Genomic DNA, 27,458 nt, shown 5'->3' on the forward strand with positions numbered 1-27,458 from the left:
TTTCTAAAACAAACAACAACACACAGTCATTCTTTTTTTTTTTTCATTACGGAGTAGTGAAAATGACGTTGGATCGACATCGGCACAAATGAGCAATAAATAAAAACAACAAAGTACAAAAAGCATATCTAGAACATCGCATTTTAAAATATATCATCTATACAGACAAAAAAAAACTTTGATATCCAGCATCTGAGGCCCTTGGTACAGCAAATGATTATGGTTTGAAGAATGACCATCTAAAACTGAGCTCATTGCTCATGAGTGCATTTCATTTACAGCAGAAAGAGTTTCTACATCATCAGAAAATGAATTTCTACAGCGACTAAAATAAGACTGAGGTTAATTTCAGATTTCTGAAAACTAGTGTCACATGATCAAGAAATGGCTCAAAGTGCAGAACTAATTCATGAGAATATACAGGTCTCTGTAGTACGTCACAGGTTTGAAAATAAATATGATCTATAAGACATAATAGTGTAAACAGAGTTATTGTAATGTTTACCAGCAGATAAAAATACATGTTTTGGCCACCTGAGCAGGGCGGGGGGAGAGAACTATCTTTGAAAACATCAGCAAAGAAAACTTACAAAGAGGATTTGAGATATTCACTTTGGTCCGACTCAGTTCTTTTGGCTCGTGCCTCGTTCTGCAACTGCTTTTGAGTTAATGACTCTCAGTCTTAGTGCCTGTGATGACAGTTCACACTAGTAGCTGCAGGACTGAGTGAGCAGCTCCTGGTACTGCAGTCCAGATGCCAACGAGCCAGCCATGTGCCTGGAGGTGTGTTTCATGTGTCGAGCTGCTCTGATGGCTTTGTTCAGTGAGCTGTCCAATGAGCGCTCCCTGTCAACAGACAGTGAGCGTCTTTTCGTCCTCCTCCTCACCTCCCCAGGACCAGTGACCTCGGCAGACATCGGAGTTCTGTTAGGAGAGACGTAGAGGGGGGACGAGTACAACCTGAGGAGATGGTAAAAAGTAAGTAAGGATCAGGACAGAACAAGATGTTTCTATGTAACATTCTCTCAAAACTATATATGAAAAATGTTATGTATCAGAAACTGTTCAATAAACTGCACATAACTTGCACTATTTTGCCCCAAATCCTCATCCAGCAAACCTCTCAGCTAAGAGGGAAAACCTCCCTTCAGCGCAGCCATGTGCACTTAGGGAACGACCTGGCCAGTCAAGCCAGCGAAATCTTCCTTCTGTGTTTTTAGACTGAGGCGATAATGCTGTGTGGATTCTGGACACAGTTTGTCATCTTTAAATTTAAAATTAAATAGAAAATAAGGATATATAAATGAAATCTGTTATTTGCATGTTAATCTAAAAGTCTGGGAAACAAAAACAAAAAAAGAAGCAGAAAATGAAAATTTTAGGCTTTTAGGATTTTTGCATACTGTGTCAGATGAGTGTGTGAGCTATGAGAGCAGCGCACTTACAGGAGTGGTGGAGGGCACACTGGCATGCACTGCAGCAGTGCAGGTGGAGCTGCAGATGCAAAGAACCTGCTCCCCACTGCTCCATCAGGGGACTCGGCTGGCTGGTACTTTATGTGTGTGGAAGTGTCGGAGAGTCTGTGACTGTCTGCGAACCACAGAGCAGGCCAGGAGCTCCATTAACACTTAAAATAATTGCACTCATTTCATTTACTGCAGACTAAATGTATGAGTCAAGTGGAAATCGGGCATAAATTTCCACACAACTAAACTCTTGTCTTTGTGTGGTGAAATAATGGATTAGCCAGACAATGATAACAGTACATCCTTCTTCTGATAAGGATTTAAACCTCAGTGCTCTGTGCATCTGAAACGCATCTCATGGTCTCTAACCTGGCTTAATGACTTTGTATGATTCGAGGCGTCCGCAGAGAGGACATTGATGGCAGCAAGTGGAGGAATGGAGCATCTCTCTACCGCCACCAGCTGGTCCTGACAGTACAGAGACATCATAGAAGAGGCTTTATGGAGGCTGATCGACTCGTTCGAACCATAAAATTAATCCAGATAAAACTTTAACATTGGTTAAAAACATCTTTAAATTAAAGTGCACTGCAGACACTTGGATTCTGCCCTCTTTGCTAGCAAACATGTTTATCCAGGCATTCATTCTCACGTTCAGGGGATGCTCTGTGAAATGACAAACACTGAGAACAAACAGGAGCTTGACTTCTTCTGCTGTCAGGTTCATCTCCTTTTTCAGACACAGAAACAACAGGATGCTTCCCTGCAATACAGAGAGAGGTTTCCCTCAGCTCAAACCCTCAAGACTGCAGTGTAGATGACTGAGAACCTACATGGATTTATTTAACATGTCTGAACAGGTCCCACTGCAATTTCAAATTTCTGAAGCTGTATTTGACTGAATTTGTCTTTGTGTCTCCAGTGGTGTGGTAGGTGTTCTTACTGTGCTGTGTTCGCCTGCTGTAGACAGTAGTTGTGTGGGAAGAGCAGCTGTCTAGTGCTGCAGATGTTTGAGTGCATCTGGACACCTGAGGCTGTGGTGCACAGGGCTGCAGCTCCGATCTTGTCACTGAAAATAAAACACTGACTCAATAAGTGATAGGGCTTGCCATTAAAAATAGGAGTTAATGAGCATAACAGGCTTCAGAATCAAAAACAGGATGAGAACCTTAAAGGAGACGACACTGTTAGTCCCTGTGAGTGAACATGCTTCGGTTTGACCATACAAGCTTTCATAATGTCTAAATGAAATGAATAAACTGATATCACTCCGTCTCCCTCCTTGATTTTAATGATCATTTGTTAATCACGATGAACTCACAGTAATCATGTTGTGGCTTTTGTTGGTTTATAGAAGCAGATTTTCTCCTGGCTATTCGTCTCTGTGTGGACTCCTCCGCAACCTCGTCCACCATCTGTGTTTCTCTTTTCCCTGCACTGACATCACTCCGCTGCTCTCTAGACCTGAGAAGTGGAAGAAAACTAAATTAACAGCAAGCAACAAAAAGCAAGTCTGCTATAAATGCTTAAAACTTCATTTGTGACATAACTATGAAATTTCCAAATCAGGCCGTAGAATATAAGATCACATAGTTCATTATGCATCCACAATTATTATTATTAAATAAATAAATAAAACTTTATTTATACAGCACCTTTCTAGACAGAGTCAAAAGTGCAGCACATCAGATAAAAAGTCATAAATTCCAGATGTTGTTAGACATCTGGAATAATTTGAAAAATTTGGGAATATCACCCAAAGCAAGCAAACACAAATCAGGTTTTTAGTGCTCCTACTTGGCAACAAAGACAAGTGACTGTATAATCCATCACAGTAGACTGACTCTGTGGTTTTATGTGGAGCATTGAAAAGAAAAAAACAAAAACAACCTGAAGCAAGATGAAGAGGAGCTTTGATTAGAGCTGTTATCCTGAGTTGATGGAGCTGATCTAATAGAGCTGATAGGCTTCTTGTTTCTCAGACTATCTTCTAGTCTCTCCTTCAGTTTGGTTACCTCAGCCTGCAGTATCTGGACTGCATCACTAGAGGAAAACAGAAAAAGGATCTTTACAAAATAATCCACCTTTGCAGTTCATATGTAAGCTTGAACTAATGCACTATCATACCACACCAAGTTTTGTGGCCAAATATTGTGACGTGACCTCTAAAATGCTTTACTGTGGAAAATATGCAACTAAACCATTCAGCTGGTAAAAAATGGATGGCAAATATTGATGTAGGTGCACACGCATTCTGAAAAGAAACAAGAAACACCACACCGTGCAGGAAACAGAAGCTCCTAATATACAACCTGATTCAACAGCAGGCGATTCTGTAATAAAATACATAAAAGAAAAAATTATAATAAAAACATTACAACTAGTTTTTGGCGTGATCATGTTACTGCATTATTGTAGCAACAGTTATTGTCATTCATCAGAAATCATTAGGATTCACAGCGACACTGTAGAGTGACTATCTACTGCCTCACTCTCAGAGCTTTGTGTTTCTGGGACATTCTCCACTTGTACTGTTGACTTGTTTGCTTCAAGTCCCATCCAGACACTCACATGCAGTTCTGACTGGAACTCCTTGCTCGTGGAGAATTGCAAAGGTGGTGCTGAGTAGTGGTGGAAGAGCTTGAGTGTGAGCTGTCGAGGAAATTGATAGATTTGCTGTACTGGTCAGTCTTTTCACCTTCAGAGTCAATGTGAGCTGTAGAAATAAGGGGAGGTCAGCAGCTTAAATACTCAAAAAGAGAGAGAGAGCACTACTGATTACTAAGTAAATCAAATTGGAAACTCACTGCCGTCACTTTCAAGTCCAAACTCACTGCTGCCACTCGCCACCCTTTGTTGTCTCAGATTGACACAGCGCTTTGGAGAGCAGGAGGAGGTGCGTCTTCTCACTGCCCTTCTGCATCTCTGTGGTTGGTCGAGGCTGAGGCTAAGTCGGGAGCTCATAATCAGGTCTTTAGCTGTATGACTGTGCAACGGTGAGGAAAAATGAGATGGTGCAAAGACTCGGCCTGTCTGAAGACTCGTGCTTCCTTCCTGAGGCACTGGAACACCGCTGCACCATAATGGAATGTAACAAGGACAAAAACAAAAACACAGAAGACTTAATCAAAGAAAAAAAACAATCACTTTAAAACAATAGAAAATCACATCAGAATGTGTTGTGTGTGTTATGGGGTGGGGGATGGCACCTGAGCTGAAATTATTAGTGCAGTAAATCACTATGGAGGAAGGGAGGCAGAGTTGGACTCACCTCTCTAATGCCCTCTGGTGGAGAGGACTGGAAGTTGCAGGAGTTAGACGGCTGCTCTCTGAACCAACAAACCCGCTGTCTGTCTCTGGAGAGATGATACCATCCTACAAAACAGAAGTTATACAACATTAACACTGATCATCACACTAGGCAGCTGCAACAAATATGTCAAATCTTTAGTAAAATAAAGTGTTTTGTTAATCATTACAGAAATATTTTAGTATTATTGTAGGGTCTTTATCTCATAGCATAAACCACCTTGAGGCGACTGCTGTTAAATAAAGTTTATTTTTTTAGCTACTTTGAAACTAATTAAACTTTGGCATGTTAAAAAGAGGCAATTCAAATAGTGCACATATACACTGATTGAGTTAGTCCAAGGATACAGGGAGCATTTTGCACTTATATATCAGCTGTATTTAAGAAGTCACCCATAGAGAAACCACTGATTGGTCATTAATTGACACTGTTAAATCTAAGCCTATGCAAAAACAAATCACAGAATATGACGAGCTTATGTTGAGGCGAAGTGAAGAGGAGGAGAGGGACAGGTGCTGCTAGGGTGAGACAGACGTCTCTCACGGAGTCCTTTAGTGCTGCAGGCAGGCAACATGTTCCGATAGCGCACAACTTCAGTTTTTTTATTTCTATATGATAATTGTGCATTATTAAGTGATAAGAACAAGTAATCTGATGCCCTTTAATCATTATGAAGCTGTAATTTGAGATACAATAAAAGATACAATAAATAAAATACGTTTTTGTACAAAGTATCGGTATCGGATCAGTATCGCCAATACCACCCTGAATTTTACTTGGTATCGGAAAGGAAATCAGTGGTATCGCACATCACTAGCTCTGATCTGTCAGCTTGTTAGTAATAATAATATTATATACAATATATTAATTAGCACAAGGAAAATGCATGAGTAAAACAATATATAATTGGCTATACCTAGCTAACTAATTTGCTAAAAATGCTAATGCAATAAATAGTATTCTGCCAGTGTAGACATATGACAGTATGTTGCTTTAATAGTGCCAACAATATGTGTATGTAACCAGGTTCTTCCTTTTAGTTAAATTTAACTGTTGTTCAGTATTTATCAGCTCCAAATCCAAAAATGATCAGCTCATTTTCACTCAAGCTTGGTAGAACCATACACCATACAGGCCATAATAAAGCAACAGTTTTACTCGAACTGATACAGGATAAGTGACCATCAATATCACTGACCTGAGAAAACGCTCTCCTGCCCCCAGCCTGAACCTCGGAGCTCCTCACCTCTGACACTTTTACATCTCCGAGGCTGCTCAGACTGCTGCTGTGAGACTTTCCCACCTCTACCCTCTTTATGTTACTCTGACGAAAAACAGGAAACATCATGAGCCGGCTGGAGGCCGGGCGAGGACTGGACCTGCTGTTTTGCTGTTTGTTCACGTCAGAAGAATAGCCCTGATGGTCTGATTGTGCATTCCTGTTAACAGATAATTGGAGAGAATTTAGTCCAGTGGTTGGATAAATTAGCTTCCTCCCAATTGTGTATTTTTTTTACTCAATTTTTTGTCCAATAGAAAAAACAAACTGCTGCTGGTGAAAATGCAGACCATCTTGCCTTTTACTTTGAGACTAACCTCTGAGAGAGAGTTTTCCAGACTTCATTGTTTCCAGTTTCCTGTCTGTCCTTGTGTTCAGACTGCATGTTAGTTCTTAAAGCAGGAGAGGAGAGAACTGCTTCATTCAGGCTACGCTCTAGAAGTTTGGGAAGCTCCTTGATGCTTCGGTAGCTAAACAGATGGAGGAGAAACAGTTAAATAATTAAAAGTCCCAGCTGCAGGGCTCCTTATTTATCAGATTTCATGATATTGATGCATTTAAATATAGCTACTCACTGATTCACTGCCATGGTAAAGTCCTCTGCAACACTTTTAATTTTGCCCTTCAGAGGATTGAGGTAGAGAGTTTCTTCATCCTCTCCCTCGGACTTCTCTTCATCGTTCTCTTTACAGGCTGAGCTCACTTCTGCTTCCGCTGCCCCAGAGAGCAGAGGCACAGGCAGGACCTCAAAAGAGAAAAAGAGAAAAGTAATTGACAAGATAAAGTCTGGTAAAGCTGTGATCCTGTCCTGAACAGGGATTTCATCATAAACCAAAAATAGTCCAATTTTGTGAAATAAAAATGCAAGTTTTCCACTACAAACCACATTAAGCAGTTAAACACGTTATGTATAACACACTCACAGCACTCAGAGGTGCAATTTCAGCTTTTTCCATTTTGCCTAAGGACAGTTCCATATAACAGTACACTGGAGGAGCTGGGATCTAACCACTGACCTTCTGATTTGTGGTAATCAACCACTCTGCAGATGTCTGCCTTGTAACTAGAGTGTGAATGAATGCAACTCCCTACACTCACTGTGCTACAAGGGCACTAAAAACACATACCTCCTCCACACAGACTACAGTAGGTTTATTACAATTTGCCCACGCTGCTCACAGAGTCATAATATTTATTTATTTAGTCATAATAACTATTTATTTATGAGTGAAGTATGTGTATATATGTATATATTGTACTATTCTTATTCTTAGTTAGTGTATTGTCTGTCTTGTCTTAATGTTGGTTTAAAATGGAGCACTGTAACAAAAAAATAATTTCCCCCAGGGATCAATAAAGTATTCTGATTCTGATTCTGATTCTGATAATCCCGGCCATACACAGAATAAAATGATGCTGTTGCTACCTGTGGGTGAGTGAAGGTTACAACATCCACAGAGAGGGCAGATGGTGTGGTTGGTTGAGGAGGTGGAGAGGGAGGAGTAATCCAGGTGGGCTGATCCGGTTGCATCTGTTCCACCTGCTCCTTCAGCTCGTCCGTACGCAGCCCACACTGAAAGATCAGCCCCTCTAACTCCCTGATGCATAACATACATGTTAAAAAAGAAAAAAGAAAAATGAATCAAAACAACTGAGTAATGAGCACACATAAATGCAAAACATAAAATGTATTCAGATGTAATGCTGGACATCAACATTACCGTTCTGGGTCAAACTGGCTGATTTCTATGCCTCGCTGCTGCAGGAGTTTGTGCTCATCCCTCGCCAACAAGTATCCCCTCTCCAAAGATTCGAGCCCCTCAGCAAGCTGAGCCATACCCTAAAAAGAAAGAACTTTTATGTATTCCATTCAATATATGTTCCCATTAGATGTGATGTTTAAAAACCTAGAGAATTCTGCTGTGCTTTTGTTGCTTTTACCCCAGTTTGTTCAAAAGGTTGAAGTTTTTTGCTTTTAAGGAGATCCTTAAACGTCTGCAGCTGAATGAAAAATCAAAAGGTTTATCATTGATTAACTTCCTAAATGACGTTTATTACCAGCCAGCAAATCGGATCATTCTCATCTCTAAACATTTATTTGGCCAGTTACCTGCTGCAGAAATGTTTCGGCCTGGCTGAACAGAATATTGGCTAGCTGCTGTCCAAGCTTAGAGCCTGGTTCGGTAGGACCGGTAGCTGAACTTCCTGTTACATGGACAAACAGATTAGAAGGAAAATGCACACAATGCCTGTTGTATACAATCATCAAAGCCAGAGACAGTTCACCCAAAAATTCTAAATATCTGCAGAGTCATTTCTCCATTCAGATAATTGTGGTGCAAGCTGCCCGGTTTAAAGATACTGACTAATACAAGATTTAGCAGCAAAGAAGTAACCATTAAATAAAATGAAGATACCCTGATCTGTCGTGGGTTTCTGAGCCCGAGGAAAATCAAATTTTAGCAACTTTGAAGCACCGCAGTTTAGTCCTGATTGCACGCAGTGGCCGGGATTTGGTGGGTCAGAGTACAGGTTAACCTGGAAGAAACATGAAAAACAAAAACAAACGTGTTCTCAATAATTAATACCTAGCCTGTCTGTATGTGGACTTCTACATTTTGTAGGAGACACACTGTATCACTGTATAGTACTTTTACCCATACAAAATGAGACTTCAGCAGGTTTTGATCAGTGTTTGCTCTAATTTCTCATTCTAGAAATGTGAAGCGAGTCAGATTAAAAAACAGTATACACACAGCAGGAAAACACTCCCATCTAGTGTCCACAGGTTGTAAGCTTTCACTAAGGCCTCACAACTATTCTGACTAACACATAAGGAGGGTACTGAGGTAATTAAGGGCAGGGGAGAATAACAGAGTTTGGAAAAAAAATGAGTTAAACATAGTCAGTCATCAGCCAACCAAAGTGTGAAAATGAGCTTGACAGTCACTCAAAGCTGTAAATCTTTATGACCTTTAACGGCTCTCAGAAGGCCCTTTCCCCCCACACACACACACATACATACATATTGCAAAAGTAAACAGCTGCATGGCACCTACAGGGACACTTTAATATACAATTAAGAGACAACAGAGATTAATCAGAAAGACAAAAACCCCACTTAAAACCTAAATTCAGATCATCAATCAGACTGGAACCAGTCAGATTTTTTATTAAACTGGTTATAAGCTCAGCTACAAAAGGTAAATCTACTGGAACATATGTCTAATCAGAAAAAAATACTTACTAACAAATATCTGCAAATTTTGTTGTAAAGGAACTCCTCCCACCCTGCCTGGGTGAGGGGAGGATAGAACAGATGGTGGTTCAGTTTGTAATGAATGAGATGGGAGAAAATGGAGGTGAGGAGTTCAGTAAGCTGATTTCAATTAGTGCTGAATGTGAAGCGCTGCAGCACAAACAGAAATGAGCCACCAAATCTTTAAATGACCCAATTCCGAACACTTCAGCACTACTCCTGCCTCTTCTGTATTTATTTCAAATCCCACTTTTCTGAGATTTGTAATCATTTGTATGACATACTGCTCTGTCTATGATGCGCTGAGCCTGCCTGGACCTGGGATGCTGATTCTCTAAATTTCTGTCCTGCAAAAATGAAATATAGACATATAAATGTTCTGACATAATGAATTTATTTCATAATTCTAATGATTCTAATTTTAAGCTCTACTTTGAAAGTACTTTCACAGCTGTTCAACTATCGAAAGCCACATAATTACTCTTTGTTGACAAGAAAAATTCAATAAATGCCTAAAATTTAAGTAAATAAGTTGTATATCACTTTGAAGTTTGGTATTAACTTTAATATTTTATAGTGGCTTAATGGTTAGACCACTAATAATTATGTATGATAGTGACATGTACTGTTTTTCAATCCACACCATTAAAAGGTGATAAATTATAGCTGGATCTCTAGATTAACTACCTTGGCTTCCAGACGCAGACGATCAATGGTGTTCTCTGCCTCAGCGTACTTAGTCAGCAGTCTGTCGTAGTCTTCCTGCAGCCAGAGGAAATAAAGGAGAAGGAAGTGAGGAGAAGCAGTGCAAAAGAAATGTGACATGAGGAAAAAGAAGTGAGACAAATGAAAATGAAAGGGAATAAAGCAAAAATGGGGGTGGCGATAAAAGAGAGGACTAAAAGACTGGAGCGGAATTTAGGTCCTGTTTAGTCTAATTCATCCTGTGAGGCTGTCAAACGTAAACAAAGGCTGAACATATGAGGACAGCCAGGCAAATTATCTCTGTGTACTTTGGTTTTGGATTTGCTTTTGTTTTTGTTGGCTGTCCAAATAAATGGATGGATGTCTTAATGCTCAGTTTCAGTATAGTAACTGAAACGCTACAGCAGACAGTGACATTCTGGGTAATAATATTAAACAAAATTCATTCTAGAAAATGTATTTGTATGTTGTTGTTATATTATAGTTAAAACTAAGTGAAGAGAAATCGGTGTCTTATTTTCACGTTCAATAAAAAAATGAACAAAATGTCTCCATTATTCAGATTCCACCACTGTGATAAGTTTGATTTGAACCGTGACACTAAAACAAAGAGGAAATAAAGTGGGGCACCCTAAAACTACACGTCTCATGTGCCATGTGTTTAAATGCGTTTCCCCTATTTTTCCCATTTTAAAACCTTGAGCTGGGAGCTGAGATGAGACTTTTTCTAAATATATTAGTCCCTTCTGGCATATCCATGTTTGATGTTCACACATTATTAAATTCTAAGTGCGTCCTGTGTGACGTTTTCGCCTTTTGAAATGAAAGCTCGTACTTTAAGTCCAGTCAGTATTGGCATTCACACTAACCTGGAAAAACTCAGACTTCTTCATGACATTTTGACTTGTTATAGTACAAAAAGCACAGATCTTATTACTGAAGCTTCAATTACGTGTCCCAGCAGACCCTGTCAGTGAACCTGTATTCACAGAAATAGAACCTCCCCTAAGCAGAATGCAGCCATCATTACTACAACTTTGATTTTAATACTGGGACAAGTTAGATATCTTCTGTCCATCTCAATCAACTTTAGTGGTTTAAAGTAATTTTACAGAGAACTCTTCCAAACTGAAATACCTCTTAGTCTCTACTAGTACCTGAAGCTGATTGACCAGTGTGGTGGCCTGCTGGTGGCATCTGAACTCCTGAGGCACAATAGCGTTGATTGCACTGGTTGCCTGTCCGTCAGAATCTGGCGAGGTAGGAGATTCACCAGCGGTGTTCAGTAGGACTTCTTTCACTATATCAGCAGGGGATTTGAAGACTATAGGTGGCTCGGGTGATAAGGACTTCCTCGTTAACAAGGACCTGCTCTTGGGGGGCTTGTAACCGCCTTTGGGAAAATGAACTCTGGGTTCGACCTTCGAGAAGTCTGGTGTGTGGTAACTCAGAGGCCCCTTTCTGGAAAAAGAGAATTGTGATGTATGAAAATAGAAAAGAGCAAAAAGAAAGCCCAAATAAAATGGTTAATAAAATGTGTTTTACCTAGATTCGTCCTCTGCAACAGCATTGCTCCTGGTTCTAGGTGTTACCACGTCCCTGTCACGATGTGTGTTCTGTTGTTTGTTGGGCCTGACTGTGCCGGGGGAATGAGTTCTTGAATATGCAGCCTCAGGAGAGTGATTCCTTATCTTTCTCGGTGTGGGAGTGGGGTGACTATGCTCCTTATCTCTCTTTCCTGATTCTTTTCCAGGGCCATTACTTAATCTCCTGTAATGATTTGAGATGACCTGTTCAGAAAACAATGCTGCTGGCTGAGGCGAAGCCCTGAGCTTTATCTCGGGACAGCGAGGACTGGAGTTGAGGCTCATGTGGCTACTGTTAGACTCTTGAAAACTTTCTGTAAAGCTTATTTCTGGAAAGGTTTCAGCTTCAATTCCTGGGGCAGTATTTAATTCCTCGGCAGTGAAATGCAGACGATGGGGCAAAATGGAAGCGGCAATGGGTAAGGCAGAACGGGAGGCTGGACAGGAGACACTGTCCACAGCATGCAGCTGAACGCTAGAAGATTGTCCTGAGCTGATCTCTTTTTTCTCTTCTTTATCACGATATCCTTCAGCGAGTCCTGCCAGCTTTCTTCCAAGCTCCCCTGATGTTCTAGTGTGCTCAAATTTCTTTTTACTCCAATCACTCCTCCCTCTCTCTTCTCCATCTTTGTCATCATTCGTCGTGTCGTGGTGTTTGTTCCACTCAGAAAGATGCTCTGCTACCTGCTCCTCCATTCTCCGCGTCACCTCCATATCCGCTGACCACGTTTTTAACTCATCTATAATTACAAAAAGAAGAAGGCATGAAAAAATAATAAGGAAGCAAAAAACGTGTTGCGCAACAAAGGACTGTGTAGTTTTAATGAATCACACAAATGTGCACCGTCTTTGGTCTTCAAGCGCAATCAGTTCCATGACTCCAGCCATTAACAACCAAACTTATTTTAAATTTGGCAGTTTCCCTTAAGGTCATCATGTTGGGGACCCCTCCTCCCCAAAAAACCTCGCCAGCGCTTCTGCAATTTTTTAGCTTTCTCTGCTTTAGACAGGTTCACGGATCAGTAGTGATGAGAGCTTTGTCTCAGACCACAACTCTGTACTAAACTGCTTGTTTGTTTCTTATTGTCTAAAGCCCATGTGAGGAGTAGAACCAAGGGGATCCATGCCATTATTCAAGATTCACTCGGTTGTTCACGATGACCTTTTAAAAGTGTTACTGTTATGTGTCAAGGTGTGTGAGGAAAATATTCTGAACAATGTCAGTGTTCACCACAATCCTAGTCACTAGATTTGGCTAAATCCCGTTTTGTTTTGACTTCTCAAAATTGCCCAAAGAGACTAATATGACGGGGAGACAGGCAAAATTTTGTGTGTATTTGTAAAGATTTTACAATTGTAAATTACTCTCTACAGTAGAACCAAACAAGCAGGGACCTCTTTTAATCACCTGATGACAAAATAATTAGTATCTCGAGAACAAAGACGGAATTTACATTTCTATCTTTCAGTTGTCAGGATTTGTTTGTTTTCTATAATCTTAAGCATATTATTTTTAGGTTTTAGAAAATATAAAATATGAGAAAACAAAAAAAATGAAAACAATTATTCAATTGTTATTCAAACAGGTCTCAGAATTAGGTGTATTCAAGTGCTTTAGAGTGGAAACTAAGAAATGAAGGTCAAGAAAAAAGTTAATAAATTATAAACGAATGCTCACAGGATGACAGTTTTCCTGTATCTTCTTCTGTTGGTTTATGGTGCGACAGATGCTTACTCAGCTTGTAGATCGTCTCCTCAGACGGTGTGTCCCTCTCAGCCACACTATAATCTGCCTCCTCTGGGGTGAGCGATCCAGGGCACCCATCTGAATTGCATTCCTCCAATTCCACATTTTCAAGTGCCTCTGACAGTCCAATGATACCATTCTCATCCATTTGACTAAAAACGTCATCCTCTTCTTCTGCCTGTTCTTCATCCTCTTCATCCCACTCATCCTCTGATATAGCAGTGCTATTAGGTGAGGAGTGGACCGGGGCAGGGGTCCAGAACAGAACCCCTGCTGTGGTGTTCTGTCTTGTTTCCATTCACCTTGCAGCTCACCTCAGTTCTTTGTTTTGACTTCAGTTACTGTTTCAGCCAGGCCTGGGAACCTTTAGCATCTTTTTTAGTTTCTTTGGCTCTGTAGCCACTTTCAAAACCATGGTGGAGGAAGTTTACAAATTGCGGTAGAAGTCATTGAGCTGGTGGCAGTCCAGAGGTAACAGCTACAGACTCCGTGATTACTCTTCAGTGCTGAGGAACAGGAAGCATTTGGATGCAATACCTGAAACACAAACAAGCAACCGATACTTATTTCACTACATGTAATACTTTGCAATGAATCAAGGTTAACACACCTTGAGTAGCACGATTTGTTAATGCAGAAGATTTGAGGCTAACCCCAATTCCTAATCTATTTTCCATTGAAATAATTTAACAAAAAAAAAAAAATCATGTCACAGATAAAAAACAAACAAACAAACAAAAAACATCCTAGACATAACAAACACAATAAAGCCATGAAAAAAGAAAGAAATTACAACACTCTTTATTTGCTTACTTGCTTGGTTTAGGTAACGGCAATTATTTCCAATTAAAATAAACAAAAAACAAAAATTAAAGTTCTAAATTGTCTAATCCTTCAGTCTAAAAGCTTTTCTGTTCTCTTTATCAGTGCTTGTATTTTATTTTATTTGCATTGTACTAAACAATACAGTCAAACTCATTGGAGAGAGCTTTTAATGCCATCTACACAACTTTTTTTTACTCTGTTTTAACACTGATCAAACTCTGAGACAATAAAACACAAACAGACTTGACCAGGATAATAATAATCAGTAAATTCAAAACTTAATACCTTTACTATATACATAATTAAAAATGTTCATAAATGTAATCATAGATGACAGAATGGGAATACACATATAATCTACCAGCTAGATGCTGCTGCCTTTAAGAAAAAATAGGCTCCTGATTATTTAAAGCTTAGTTGACTGACTATTTCCTTTGAAAATGTGCAGTTCAAACACTGACTCGTGATATTTTAGGATATCATGAGAATATTTACAATGCAGCACGTATGGACCGGTTTCTAAGGCGACATGAACTTTGTGTTTACACCACTGATTTAGAATTCTTTTTATTGCCCCCTGCTCAAATCCTGTACCATCTGCTCACACCGTACAGCTTTTACACACACTACTGAATTCATCTCAGTTGCTTAACTCACAGGAAACAAACACAGTATACAGGTAACAGATCCTCGATTAGTCTGCTAGTTCAAAATGTCACATAGCAAGTCTCCCAAGAATTAGCTTGGAGCTGCAACACTCACTATGGCAACTCCACAACATGAGCTCAAGTTGTGTTTTCAGAGTGTGCAGTTAAACATCTCTGACAGCTATACAGCCAGTGGCTCACTCCCAAAGCTGCATTTCAATGTGCTAGAGCAAGGGTGGGCAATTAATTTTCCCAAGGGGCCACGTGAGAAACTGGGACCGTTGTGGAGGGCCAAAACAATAAGCTTATAAAAAGATACAATTAATACTGAGCAGAACTGAGTTCAACTTGGTGGTGCAGTCCTCCTAATTGCCAACAGGTCTCAAAGAACATCAAGACCATGCATATTTAAACTTTAAGCTATTTGGATTTGATTGCTTCAGCAGCAAAGTCACACTGTGTAATTATCACTTACTTCCACTTCCACTTACAGAACAGCTATTTCATAATGATGATGTAGCTTGATTATTTTGGTTTTGAGCCAGCAGGTCAGGAAATAACAACTGCATACCGGGTCATGGACTTTAACATGCATCAATGACAGAAGCAAAGTCTTGCAATTAACATTTTAAAACAAAGCGCAAGTAAAGTACACACTCTACAGCACTCACATTTCCATTAAGAAAAGTGGTAACCATGGTTGGTTGCTTCTTTCATCAATATCCCAGATTACCAAAAGAAGATTATGAAGCCTGGTGCTTCTTTCATCTCTTAACTAACATACAAACGTTACACACAAACACACTCAGATTTACCCACAGACGCGCATGCACAGACTCGCATCACGCTGAGCCCTTTCATACACAAATCACTGGCGACTCTCCACACAGGCCAACATGGCAAACTCACCATGCATTTAAAATAGACCACAAGGAACAAGAGCACGCAGCTCTGCGCATAAACAACATGAGAGGTAGGTTTACAACAACAGTCATTTCAGAATAGAATCGCTTAGAGCGCACAGTGTAATTATGGCATTATTTCTAAGGTTTCTTCCTTCTTGGACAAACACGAATTTTCAGGCAAATGAGGACCAAATCCCCACCAGGCTGTTGCTGAAGTGAAACTGCACAAGCCACAAATTAATGTGATGCAAATATATGTATCACCTGACAGTTTAGTGCTCATTTTATTTTAATAGATTCATAGCCATAATAAAAATTTCTTCACCAAAGATTTTACACACAAAATGAGATTCTATTATTTAAGCCATGCAAACATGTGGTCAAATTACATTTTTGTTCATTTTTTAAGAAAACTGTATGTGAAAGTCAAGCTTACTGATGCTTTAGCAATAGCTTGCAGTTTAAAGTGTCTGAAATGTGATGTAGAAATAAAACTGTGGATGTCAAGAAAGATTTGCACATTCACTGGGAAGAAAGATAAAGCAAAAACCCTGATGTGACTGCAAAGTGCTTGGAGGACGGTTTAGCTGACACAGTAGCAACAGCTCTCCTTTCATGCAGCATTTATGTACAAAAAGGTTCTACATGAAAGAATCATCAGAAAAACTTTACCTGCTACCTCATCACAAATGTCAGTAGAGAGACGATGAACAGATAAAGATCTTTAGTTACAACCATTTTGGAGAAAAAGAAGGTGGGGAATATTATTAAAAGAACACATTTCCTACAGAGGACTGAGGTCGAAATACAATTATTATGAATTTTAATAATTCAACTAATCATGCAGTCAGTCCAGAAAAGTAAACTAAAAAGATACAGAGCTTCCAGGATAATTATCCATGTAATGGGAGGAAATAATAATAAAATTAAAATGAGGTAAGACAGCATAAAATGTAATTCCTAAATTCAGAAGCTTTTACATTATCTGTATCTATAGGAGCTTCATTTTGGTGAGGAAAAAGAAGCACAAAAAGAACTCACCTGTTACTCTGCTCATAACTCCATGTTCATGCCCAGGAGAACTAAGTATTTAACTCAGCTGCCAGATTTGGGGGGGGGGGGGGGGGGGTAAGCTGCTCTAAATCCCTGACAGGGGGCTTCACCGATTGTAAAGAGACAATAATCATCATGCAGAACACGAGACTGAAAAAACTCGGTGCTACAGACAAACTAATCACAACCAGATGGTGAGGCAAGCCAAGAATACATGTATGATGCACAGGTAAGCTGGATGTTCGGGAAGGACAGAGATGAGGAATGACAGCGTGAGAGAAAAAAAGGATAGATGATACGGAGGAAGAGGAGAGAACAGAAGAAGAAAAGCTGTCATAAAATCAACAGGGAATATATATGTTTTCACAGAGTGACACTTGCTGAATTTTGAGCACACAGTGAACAGAAGTGTAGGTGGAGCTGCCCCACAGAGCACCGATCTGTTTAGGAACGCCTAGTGAATAAGATATGGCAGCTAATCTCCTTAGGAGGCACAGGGAGCACTGAGGACACAGGATGAATATGCAGAAGGAGCCGCTCAAGAGAGTGATTTAATATTTTTACTGTTATTTTAAATACTACTGAACTGGAATGCTCTGGCATTGGACTTTAGACTACAAGCCATATTTAACAATACATTCATTCAGTGCTTTAAAATTGCTAATTAACCTAACCAAAGCATGTCTTTGGACTGTAGGAAGAAGCAAAAGTACCAAGAGGAAATTCAAAAAGGCAGGGAAAACAGGCAAACTCTACGCAGAAGGACACCAGCTGGGATTTGAACTAGGAAACTTCTTCCTATGAGATTATAATACACTGCCCACAATGACTGTTGACTAATTGACTAAATTGTGCAGTGTCAAAATACGCTGTCATTCATTGAGCAAAACATTGGCAACTTTTGTAAGCAAAAAGGCGATTTCTTTTGGCAGAACTGGCAACAAGTCTGGACCTAATTTTGACCATGTGCTTTTGACTATCCAGACTCAATACTCTGCCTTACCTGCACGTAACCTGTACGTTACAATGTTTTCCATCTTTATGCACCTTCTTACTTCATACTCCCAGCGGACTCTGAGTTCAATAATATTGACATACTAACAACATTTTCAGCTTCCTCTGGCAGAACAAAAGGGTAAATAGACTGGTGCATGTATAATTTTCATCTACACTTACTAAACACTTTTTTTAGGGCTTTTTTACACTACAAGCTAAACCCATGAACAGACTGAAACACTTTTATCACACACACACTCTGAAAGGAGTGCATAATTTGGGATTCAAGGACACTTCAAGATGCAGACTGGAATAGCCCCGGAGCGAACAACTGACCTTCCAATTAGTAGACGGCCCACTCTACAGCCTAAGCCACATCACCCCAGTAGTGCTGTTAACTTGTTGTTCAGTGTCTCTAAGGTTTGCAAAATGATAATAATATGCAGTGCTAAAAACCAACTGTTAAGAAATCACAGTACAGTATAGCTGTATAGCAGTATATGTTAATAATAATAACAGCAATAATTACAGAATTCAAATGTTAAGGGACTTAAGATCAAGTAAAACCAGGTAAGGCTTTTCTTATACAAGTATATTTTGAAATGTGACTTAAAAGAACTGAATGAACCAACTGATTTCATAGCCTTGATTAAAAAAAATGCTCTGTCCTCTTTAGTTTTCAGTCTGACCCCAGGAACAGACAAAAGACCTCTCCCCAAAGAACTTAAAGCACATACTGGTGCAGATGGTACTAAGAGGTCAGAGAGGAACCACTGCCTTTTTTATTGGTTTCTTCCAGCCTGGCCTCCGAGCAAACAATAGGAAGTATACTTCACGGCATCAACACTTCTTTCATTCAAAAGAGGGGACAGAGAGAGGACAAAGAGGGGGCATGTCACCATGGCAAACTGGAAAACAGAGCTCTGAATGAAAAGTCAATTGGTGTATTTGAACCCTAACCATGATTATGGCTTTATATACCTAACAAAGAATTTGCTATTGCCTAAACACAGCAAGAACGTAATCCTGCACTAAAAATCTAGGCAAAAATGAAACATGTTTGAACCAGCCACCGTGCACATGGTGATATGATCTATGGAAGTTTACCCAAAATATATTTTTAAAATTTCCACGATTGAATTATCAGATAAAAAGATACAACATCCAGTGTACCAATCCTTGTTTCTGTTACTCTATGTCAATGAGACTAAATGAACGCACTTTCAGTATTAACACTATCATATATTCCATGACATTAAGGTTAAACTTCAGTTAAAGAAAAAAAACAACAACTAAAGTTTGGGTTCAGGCGGTGACACTTCTAGTGGATGTTAAAAACAACAGCTAATCGTGAGAATTCAACTGGGAGGAGCAACTGATTTTGCATGGAATCACCCCACTTTGCTGTTCATTGTATCCCAAATATCAGTGCTGCCAAAAGGAGCTGATTCTGTAGAGATACTGTAAAAACATAACTTCGTGCCTTGGGAAAGCCAGGTAAGAAATCTACAGTCTTCCTTTGATCCACAGTTTCAGGCAGCATCAATATCCTTTCCCCCCTAACCACCTCTGCTTTACAACAAGGACTTCCAGTACTATAAAGAAAAAACTTGTTCAGATATACAAACAACCAAGTACTACCAGCCAGTCTGGTGGGCTGTGGGAGCCACAGAGCAAGAACCACCGTTGTGAAGAAATCTAACAGCATTACATTACATTAAAACTTACCTCGTACAAACACAGTAATGGGTCGATACTGGAGATGAGATGACCAAGAAGACTTGAGGGATTTCATGATGGGCAGATTTCACAGCATGGGTCGGTTGCCTTGAAAACAGCAAAACTAAAGAGGAGAAAAGACCCACCCCTGTGTCACCATGGCACACACACCACAACAAACCGCCATCAGTAAACAGGGTTCTGGGGGTTTTAGAAAACGGTTAAACAGCTCACTTCACGGTTCGTCGCTGTTAGAGTAACGTTGAGAGTAAACCGTTAGTAAATGTAAGCTAGTTCTACAGTAGTCACGGCCAGTTTTAGAACTTAGTTATCGTTACTATCACTAACTCCTTATTCTCTAGTTAAAGCAAATAAAAACCCACACTCCGACCACTTTCAGCTACATTATGTTGACAGGTTAATTCCGACGCAGTTACACTGCTACACTCATTTCTCCAATAAAAAGAAAAGCTGAATTTTCTGATAATTATAGGGCTAATTATCAACCTTGGACGTTGGAGGAACGTGGCACTGATTTAGCTGGAAGAACAGTTACTCGAGGCGAACTAAATGGGGAAATATTAGCCCTGAGCTTATACTTCAGGCATTTTATTCTCTTCTAACCACGTCGTGCATAACTTGGCCATTTTTAAAAGGTGATACTGACGACAATGATAACGCTTTCCACCCTAGCCTAAACTCAGTGGTTGAACAAAGGCGTTTGTTGCGACCAGTGAAAACCTGACAGTCAATAGTGAGGAGCATATTTTTAACATACGCACCCAAAGCTTGAAAGCTTCAACTCAACATCTGAGTAGTGATTGGTTATGATGGTGCTCAGGGGCGGGACTTCTCTTAAATCAACATACAAGGGAGGGTGCTGTTCAAACATGAGACCACAAGAGGGCACCGTTGCACATGGTTTAATTTTTTTCCTCCCATATTTAAAGGCAAGAAAATTGATCTTATTGATACTCCGCACAGGTTTGCACAAACTTAAAGACACAATTAAACAAAATAACACAAAAGACATGAAATTCCTTATTTGTTTTATTTGTTAATGAACTACTGTGCGCTCTAGGGAGATATCAATTTTGTTGTATTCATTTAATAACAATAAAGGTGTTCAATTCAGTTTTTAAAAAGGTAAAAGGGAATTTTTAATACAATGTAAAGGGGAGTAGTGTGTACAGTGCCGTGCAAAACTCTTGAGCCATCACTCATTTCTTTATAGTTTCCATTGCTTCCAATATGTGAGGATTCTTTAAAAGAGTGACCATGATCTTGAGCAATCGTTCTCCAGACTTTCTGAAGGTATTTCAAAATTTTCATTTGGACATTGGCTGTTTTTTTTTGTTTTTTCAGTCCAGTCTTTATACCTGACACATTTCAGAGGAATCTATTTTGGTTGTTAAGCCACTTAACACTGATCTACAAATCATTCAAGCATAATGAAGACACCTACCTCAAATGACACAAATATTAACAGACAACAAAGAATCAGTTTTAAAGTGTTTCTTCAGGCACCTTCTGTGATGTATGGTTTGGAGATGGTGGCACTGACAAAAAGACAGGAGGCAGAGCTGGAGGTGGCAGAGCTGAAGATGTTAATATTTCACTGGCAGTGACCAGAATGGATAAGATTAGAAATGAGTACATCAGAGAGACAGCTCAGGTTGAGTGATTTACAGACAGTTAGAGAGGCAAGGCAGAAATTTTTTTTTTGGACATGTGCACCCTTTGTTCAGTGGATACAGTGAACAAAGGATGTTGAGCATGAAGCTATCAGAAAGGAGGAAAAGAGGAAGACCATAGTAACAAAAAAAGTCAGAATGAAAGAAAGGAAATGTAAAAAGAAAGAAAGAAAGAAAGAAAGAAACAAAAAACAAAAACATGGATGTAGGGAAAGAGGATATGAGGTGTGACAGAATGGGACTAGGGAAGATGGAGGCAGATGATCTGCTGTGGCGACCAGTAAAGCAAGCACCCAAAAGAAAAAGGGGAATGCACTTTTTTTTTTACTGTCAGATTGTTACAAAAACACATCTTTTTTCCCATTTCATGAGCTCAATTCATGAAAACTGCCAAAGATGACACAGTGTGGGATGCATTAAATAGTACTTTTTGCATCAACAAGGTGATTCCCAAACAGCTACTAGCTGAAAACTTGGCATATCCATAACTGGCCAGGGTGTGCCCTGCACCAGTCCTATGGGAGCTACCCCTGCAACCCTGATAAGGATGAGCAGCAGAGAATAGATGGATCTGACAGAATCTGTGAGATGCATCTAGCCTTTCAGTTGATCCATCTACTGTTAGCTGAAGGCTCATTAGAAACGGCCTCAGTGGATGGATGGCTGTAAAGCCAGAGGTATGCTAAATTACACAAGAACTAGACTGGAAATTGGTGACAACAGATATGATGGAGTAATGAATCAAAATGTAAAAATTGTTGCTCAAATGATCATCTGTATATACAAAGGATTTCAGGAAATAGGCAAACAGTACAGCCATCTCTAAAACATGGTGGAAGCTCTGTTATGGTTTGGGTCTTTGTTTTTAGCCTGTGTTTTTTTATCTTTTCAAAACTGAACTGACTGAATTACGAATGCAGAAAAGTACCATCAGATTTTGATCCACCATGCAATACCATCTGAAAAGCATCTGATTGGAAACAGTTGTTTTTTTTAGCATGACAGTGACCTTAAACACACTTCAAATGCATATCTGGATAGAGAAACACAAAATAGAACATTATCAGGTATGCACTGGCCTTCCTGAAACACAGACCTCAATCTTATTGAAGCAATGTGTGATCATTTTGACAGAGAGCTGAGGAAAAGGAAGCCAACATCCAAAGAAGAGCTTTGAATGTCCTTCAAAAAGCCTGGAGAGCTATTCTCGAAGACTACCTAAAGAAATGGCAAGAAACCTTGCTCATAAGAATTCAGGCTGTGTTGAAGATTAATGGCAGTAATATCAAATATTGCATTCCAAGTCAACTGGAACTATGCAACATATATTTGGTTGTAACATGTTTCAATAAATCCCTTCACCTATTTAAATAAATATGGCAAAATGAAGGGTGGCACAAGACTTCTACTGTACTATACATATGTACTGTAGAAGTTAATATTTTTCATCTGCCTTACCTAGTCTGTATTTGTAAACTAATTCACATATTTCGGTGCTAATGAGTAGTTGGAAACATCTTGAGAATGCAAATAAAAAACAAAACAAAAAAACTTCTGTGGTATGAGTCTTATTCTGAACCCTTGGAGAGACTCAGTGCAGTAAAAAAAAAAAAATAGCGCAAAGGTGTCATTTTAAGGTGTCTGGATATATAAGACAAAAGAGTGTACTGTATATCAGAACATGCATAAAAATTCTCCCCATGGTGTTTGTATGTGTAAGAGTGACTTCTCTGTAGGATCTGAGGGACTAAACCGAGAGAAACAGAAAGACATTTGTCCATTAAACTGACATTGACCAGCCATCTCATATCTTCTGACATTATCTGTTGAATACAAACCTTTTATTTTTAAAAGGAAAGCCATAATCCCCTTTGGTAAGGAGCAGCAACAAAAGACAAACTGTGGTAGATTGCTTTCTGGTTTTAATAGAGGGTGCACAATGGCAGAGCTTTATGTGGTCCCTGGCACAGAATTGCCAGGAGAGATTACCTGTATGTTTCCTGTTTCCAGGAAAATACATTTAAGAGGGTTTTTTTTCAGATAACAAAAAAGTTAAATATACCAAACAAAACCAAGTCACTACCTTATAATCGTCTTTTGAGATCTGACGGCAGACACACAAGCTGGTGACATGAGGACTTTCAATCATAATCTTTCTTAGAAGCAGGCATGTTGTAGCTGAATATCTGTCATCTTCTAGGAATTTGTATTACCATTACTGTTTCACAATGCTCAAGGGGATGTGTTCTGATTACAGTTCATCATTGAAATATGCAGATGTTACAATGACAAATGAAATAGCAGGAAATATCTCAATAACCCTGGGAAGTATGAGTGCATGGCATTTTTTATTTTTAGTATAAAAAATTGGTCACTTTATTTACCTGACATTTTTGCCCCTACAAGAAAAAAGAAAAACAAAACTATGATGTAACATCATTTACCAGATTTATATTATCAGTAGCTTAAACAGAGCTATCGAGGCTCTCATGAGTCTCAGCTGGAGACAGAATTGGATTTGCGGCTTGCTGAGGATGGGCTCTGCTATTTGTGCAGCACTTGCTCGAACAGGATACTCATGCTTTCACACAACACTAAAAAGGTGAGCAGTTTACAAATACAATTTAATAGAGGATGTTCCAATAGCAAAATAAAAGCCGTGGTTTTTTTAACTGAAGAAGGGGTTCACCTGCTTCCAGTGCGACTTCAGCAAAGCCAATAAATGCTTTGGTCCAACAATAAAGTTGTTTTACTTGCTGCAAGTGCTGCTGGCTTTGTGACCTCTTTATGATTTTTCAAATTAATATTCAAACGAATGTATTGTTGAACTTGAGAGAGGCTTGTGTATTACAGATAACTGCATGTTCTTGCTGCTTTTATATCTTTGCTTTGGAAAGGAAGACCATCAAAAACAGTAATACTACTGTTACAAAAACAGTAACAGTAGTAAATCGGAGGATTGTGTGCATATGATCAGAAATGCAAATTTGGCTCTTAACTTGAGGGTCAAGGGAACGGTGCTAAACGGAGTTAATGTGAAAAACAATTTTGTGACGCCACAAAAACATAATTTTAAGGCTAGTTTATATTGATTTTTTTTCTTCTGCTTCTGTCCTTGAACTCTCAGAGCTGCACACAGATTGTGTACTCAACAATGGAGACTTAATAAGTTTCTCAACATCTACTGGACACACAAAAGCAAATAACCCAAAGCAAGGGAATTGTTGTGTTGAGCATTTCGAAAATCATGAGCATTTATTTCGAGCACGCAGAACGAAGCAGAAGCGGCCTGCTAAGCTGTCTCAAAGCAACACGAGCACGAGTGTTGCCCGGCCCTCATGTTGAGTGATGTGGCCTGTTTCACAGAGTCAATGTTCCATTCATCCATGTTTCAGACTGAGTTCAGGCCAAGGCTTCAGGCAGCCCAGAGAGGTTCTTTCACATTAAACTGGAAATGGTCTTTAGCCAATTTTGTCAGTTACCAGTTTAAAACCCTTGCTTTAAAGTTATAGACACTCTACAACTTTCCTTTTATCAAAACTAAAGGACCAAGCCAAAACTTCATGAAACAGCCACAGAGCAAATTGTATGAAGAAAATGTTTAAGATCATTTGAAATAGTTTAAACAAGAAAATGTAGATGCTGCAGTGAACCCCAGCCTTAAGGACAAGCTGCAAAATAGACCACATTTCACAGTATTTCAAAAGCATGTACTCTTTTTCAATATGTAGCATTATTTAGCTGTAGGCCTCCAGTCATATTACAGCATTATTATCTTTGGTCGTATTTACTGAATAGCAGTTATTAACTCTTCTTTACGTGTAGAATAGTCAGTGTGCAGATTCTATTCAGTCTCTATAATTTAGTGAGAGTGGAAAAAAAAAGGAAATATGTGTGATTTGTGCTCCTTTTTTCTGCTTTGTTGTTCTTTCACAACAGATTTTATCACATCTGCAGTGCATGTGAATTATAAACCTGTGTTTTTGGAAAAAAACCCCCCATTAAAGTCTAAAAGGGCCAATTTTGTCACGTAACCCAACAGATGCAACAAGTCATTTTGTTTCATTTTGTTCATCATTAGCTTCTCTTTGTGTTATAATGTACTCCCAACAGGTGCTGGTAGCACTCCTCAGGCATATTGATTTGATAGCATCACACAGTTGCTGCAGATTAGTTGGCTGGACATCGACAGGATTGCTCTGTAGGACTGAGATCTGTGAGTGTAGAGGTCATCTGAGCACAATGAACTCACTGTCATGGTCAAGAACCCAGTATGTGAGATGGTATATTATCCTGCTGGGAACTGTCATTAGTAGATGGGTACACTGTGATCATAAGGGGTGAACGGTCAGCAACAATATTCAGGTGACCAGTGGTGTTTAAAAAATGCTCGGTTGGTATTAAAAGGCCCAAAATGTACTAAGAAAATACCCTTCATGGATTACGCCACCACCACCAGCCTGAATCATTGATGCGAGGCAGGTTGCTTCTGTGTTGTTTACACCAAATTCTGAGATTATGATCTGAATGTCACAGCAGAAGTCAAGAACCATGAACCAGGTGAAAGTCTTTCAGTCTTCTATTGTTTGGTGAGATCTTGTGAACTGTAGCCTCAGTTTCCTGTTGTTAGCTGAAGGGAGTGGGACTCGGTATGGTCTTCTGCTGCTGGAGCTCATTTTCTTCAAAGTTCAACATGATGCACATTCAGAGATGCTCTTATGCATACCTTGATTGTAACAAGTGGTTTTTTTAAAGTTACTTTTGCCTTACCATGAGCTTAAAGCATTTTAGCGATTCACCCCTGACCTCTGAAAACTTGACATTGTCACCAACTGCTATTCACTGGATTGGTTTGAACTTCAGCAGGTCATCTTGACCATTTCCACATGTGTGGTACTACTACTCAATCCACTGAGGTACTTCCATGCGATTGGTTGGTTAGCTATTTGAGTTTAGGAGCACTTGGATGGGTGTACCTAACAAAGTGCCCTGTGAATGTATATTTACCTGTTGTGTTCATTATAGGAAATGACATAAACACGTAGTGGCATTTGGACATAGCTGCATAGTGATCCCAGCCATTCCCACCCTATTACCCATAACAAAACACTTGGCCCTAGTGGGCACAACAAGTCTGACACAAGCTACAGTAACGGTGTTCCTTAGAAGTCAGTAAAATGGCAATAGATAGAAGTTATATTGGATAAATTCATATAGAGGACAATATTAAAACATAAAACTAATTAAAAAATACTTTTAAGTTAACCAAAGAGTTTTTAGTTCGGTTCAATTTTAATTTATTTATATATGGCTAATTCAAAAAAAGACCCTAAAATATTAGAGCAAAAAACCCGACCAGTAGCTCAGTCCCCTATGAGCAGCACTTTCCTGATCAGTTTGATATGTTTTCGAGAGTACCTGCTATCTACCTGATTATCAAGACGAGTCTAAATTAGAATTTGCTTCGAGGGTTTTGACTGTTGCAACTGTCCCCACTTATACCTGCCATTGACGTAAACCAGTAATGTCTCCCACCTCAAAATAAAAGCGCACAGGTTGACAGGTTTTGTTCAGTTATCTTAATTGAAAAATTAAACACACTTTCTGTGTAAAGAGCAGGTCAAACACTTCTCATTAACATGCAGGGAGCAGGTACAAAGCTGGGCTGACTGGGAAACAAAAAGATGCAGCTGAAGAGCAGGAAGAGAAAGTGAACACCAACAAAATCCACTTGTGCAGCTAATAAAGCCAGAGGCACACTCACTGAAACAAATAAACATTATCAATAAAGTCAACAGGTGGTGCTGGCAACGATATGAGTCTGACATTTGCAGAGGAGAGGGGCGTAGTGTTGCGCATAGCCACACCATAAGCAGCAAGTCAGCGCGTGAGCTCTGGAGTTTCATGTCGGAGCCAAGGCCAGCACCTTTCAGTCTCGACTTCTGATTAATGGTGCTGTCATCTGCTGCCATCATTTCTCTCCATCATTGCTTCCTCCTGGATGGCCCTTTAATATCAAACAGAATATTAAAGAGAAGGTCGAGCTGCTGCTGACACCTGTATAACACATGGGGGTTAAGTCATGAAAAATGTTCAGATCTTGCACTTAAAATATGGTTTAAACGTTTGTTTAATATAATTATGGCTGCTAAACAAGATCACATTAGAAATCACACAGCAATTTTTAAAACCATATTATTTACTGCAGTTCAGTAAAAAACATATACAATACTTGCATATTCTAAAATTATATATCAAAATTTATAT

At 39.3% G+C, this 27,458-nt stretch overlaps 2 protein-coding genes across 5 annotated transcripts in view; both read right to left on the reverse strand.

Annotated features, from left to right (window-relative positions):
• Positions 1–29: 29 nt before the first annotated feature.
• On the reverse strand, positions 30–20,256 carry akna (AT-hook transcription factor). Of its 4 annotated transcripts, XM_005921736.3 has the most exons (25): positions 20,005–20,256; positions 19,507–19,621; positions 13,284–13,889; positions 11,565–12,345; positions 11,177–11,480; positions 10,002–10,076; positions 9,599–9,661; positions 8,473–8,593; positions 8,166–8,260; positions 7,997–8,056; positions 7,777–7,895; positions 7,482–7,653; positions 6,631–6,800; positions 6,373–6,525; positions 5,975–6,215; positions 4,738–4,841; positions 4,274–4,539; positions 4,038–4,182; positions 3,357–3,509; positions 2,788–2,930; positions 2,410–2,535; positions 2,119–2,229; positions 1,836–1,934; positions 1,446–1,590; positions 30–960 (listed from the first exon to the last, which is right to left on the reverse strand). In XM_005921736.3, the coding sequence occupies exons 3-25, from the start codon at positions 13,648–13,650 to the stop codon at positions 708–710; spliced, it is 4,266 nt and encodes a 1,421-aa protein (XP_005921798.1). In that variant the 5' UTR covers positions 13,651–13,889; positions 19,507–19,621; positions 20,005–20,256; the 3' UTR covers positions 30–707. The 4 variants fall into 4 exon arrangements, with proteins under 4 accessions (XP_005921798.1, XP_005921799.1, XP_042076503.1 ...); XM_005921737.3 differs by having other exon boundaries at positions 13,341–13,889; positions 19,507–20,255; XM_042220569.1 differs by lacking the exons at positions 19,507–19,621; positions 20,005–20,256 and adding an exon at positions 16,771–16,853.
• Positions 20,257–21,266: 1,010 nt separating this feature from the next.
• Positions 21,267–27,458, reverse strand: part of whrna (whirlin a) — a 212,298-nt gene continuing 206,106 nt past the window's right edge. The window contains exon 13 of the mRNA XM_042220570.1: positions 21,267–27,198. Within this exon, the coding sequence (XP_042076504.1) occupies positions 27,163–27,198 (36 nt within the window). The 3' untranslated portion in view covers positions 21,267–27,162. The remainder of the gene's footprint in view (positions 27,199–27,458) is intronic.

This window comes from Haplochromis burtoni, unplaced genomic scaffold (genome assembly GCF_018398535.1).
Source record: "Haplochromis burtoni strain Fernald_Lab_line unplaced genomic scaffold, NCSU_Asbu1 Contig_51, whole genome shotgun sequence".
NCBI lineage: Eukaryota > Metazoa > Chordata > Actinopteri > Cichliformes > Cichlidae > Haplochromis > Haplochromis burtoni.

Excerpts from the sequence above, each read along its gene's own strand:
- akna (XM_005921736.3), bottom strand. The coding sequence starts at position 13,650 with ATGGAAACAAGACAGAACACCACAGCAGGGGTTCTGTTCTGGACCCCT. Across the intron at positions 7,654-7,776 it reads AGCCAGTTTGACCCAGAACG|GGAGTTAGAGGGGCTGATCT; the intron begins GTAATGTTGATG and ends GTTATGCATCAG. Across the intron at positions 4,842-5,974 it reads GCAGGAGAGCGTTTTCTCAG|GATGGTATCATCTCTCCAGA; the intron begins GTCAGTGATATT and ends TCTGTTTTGTAG.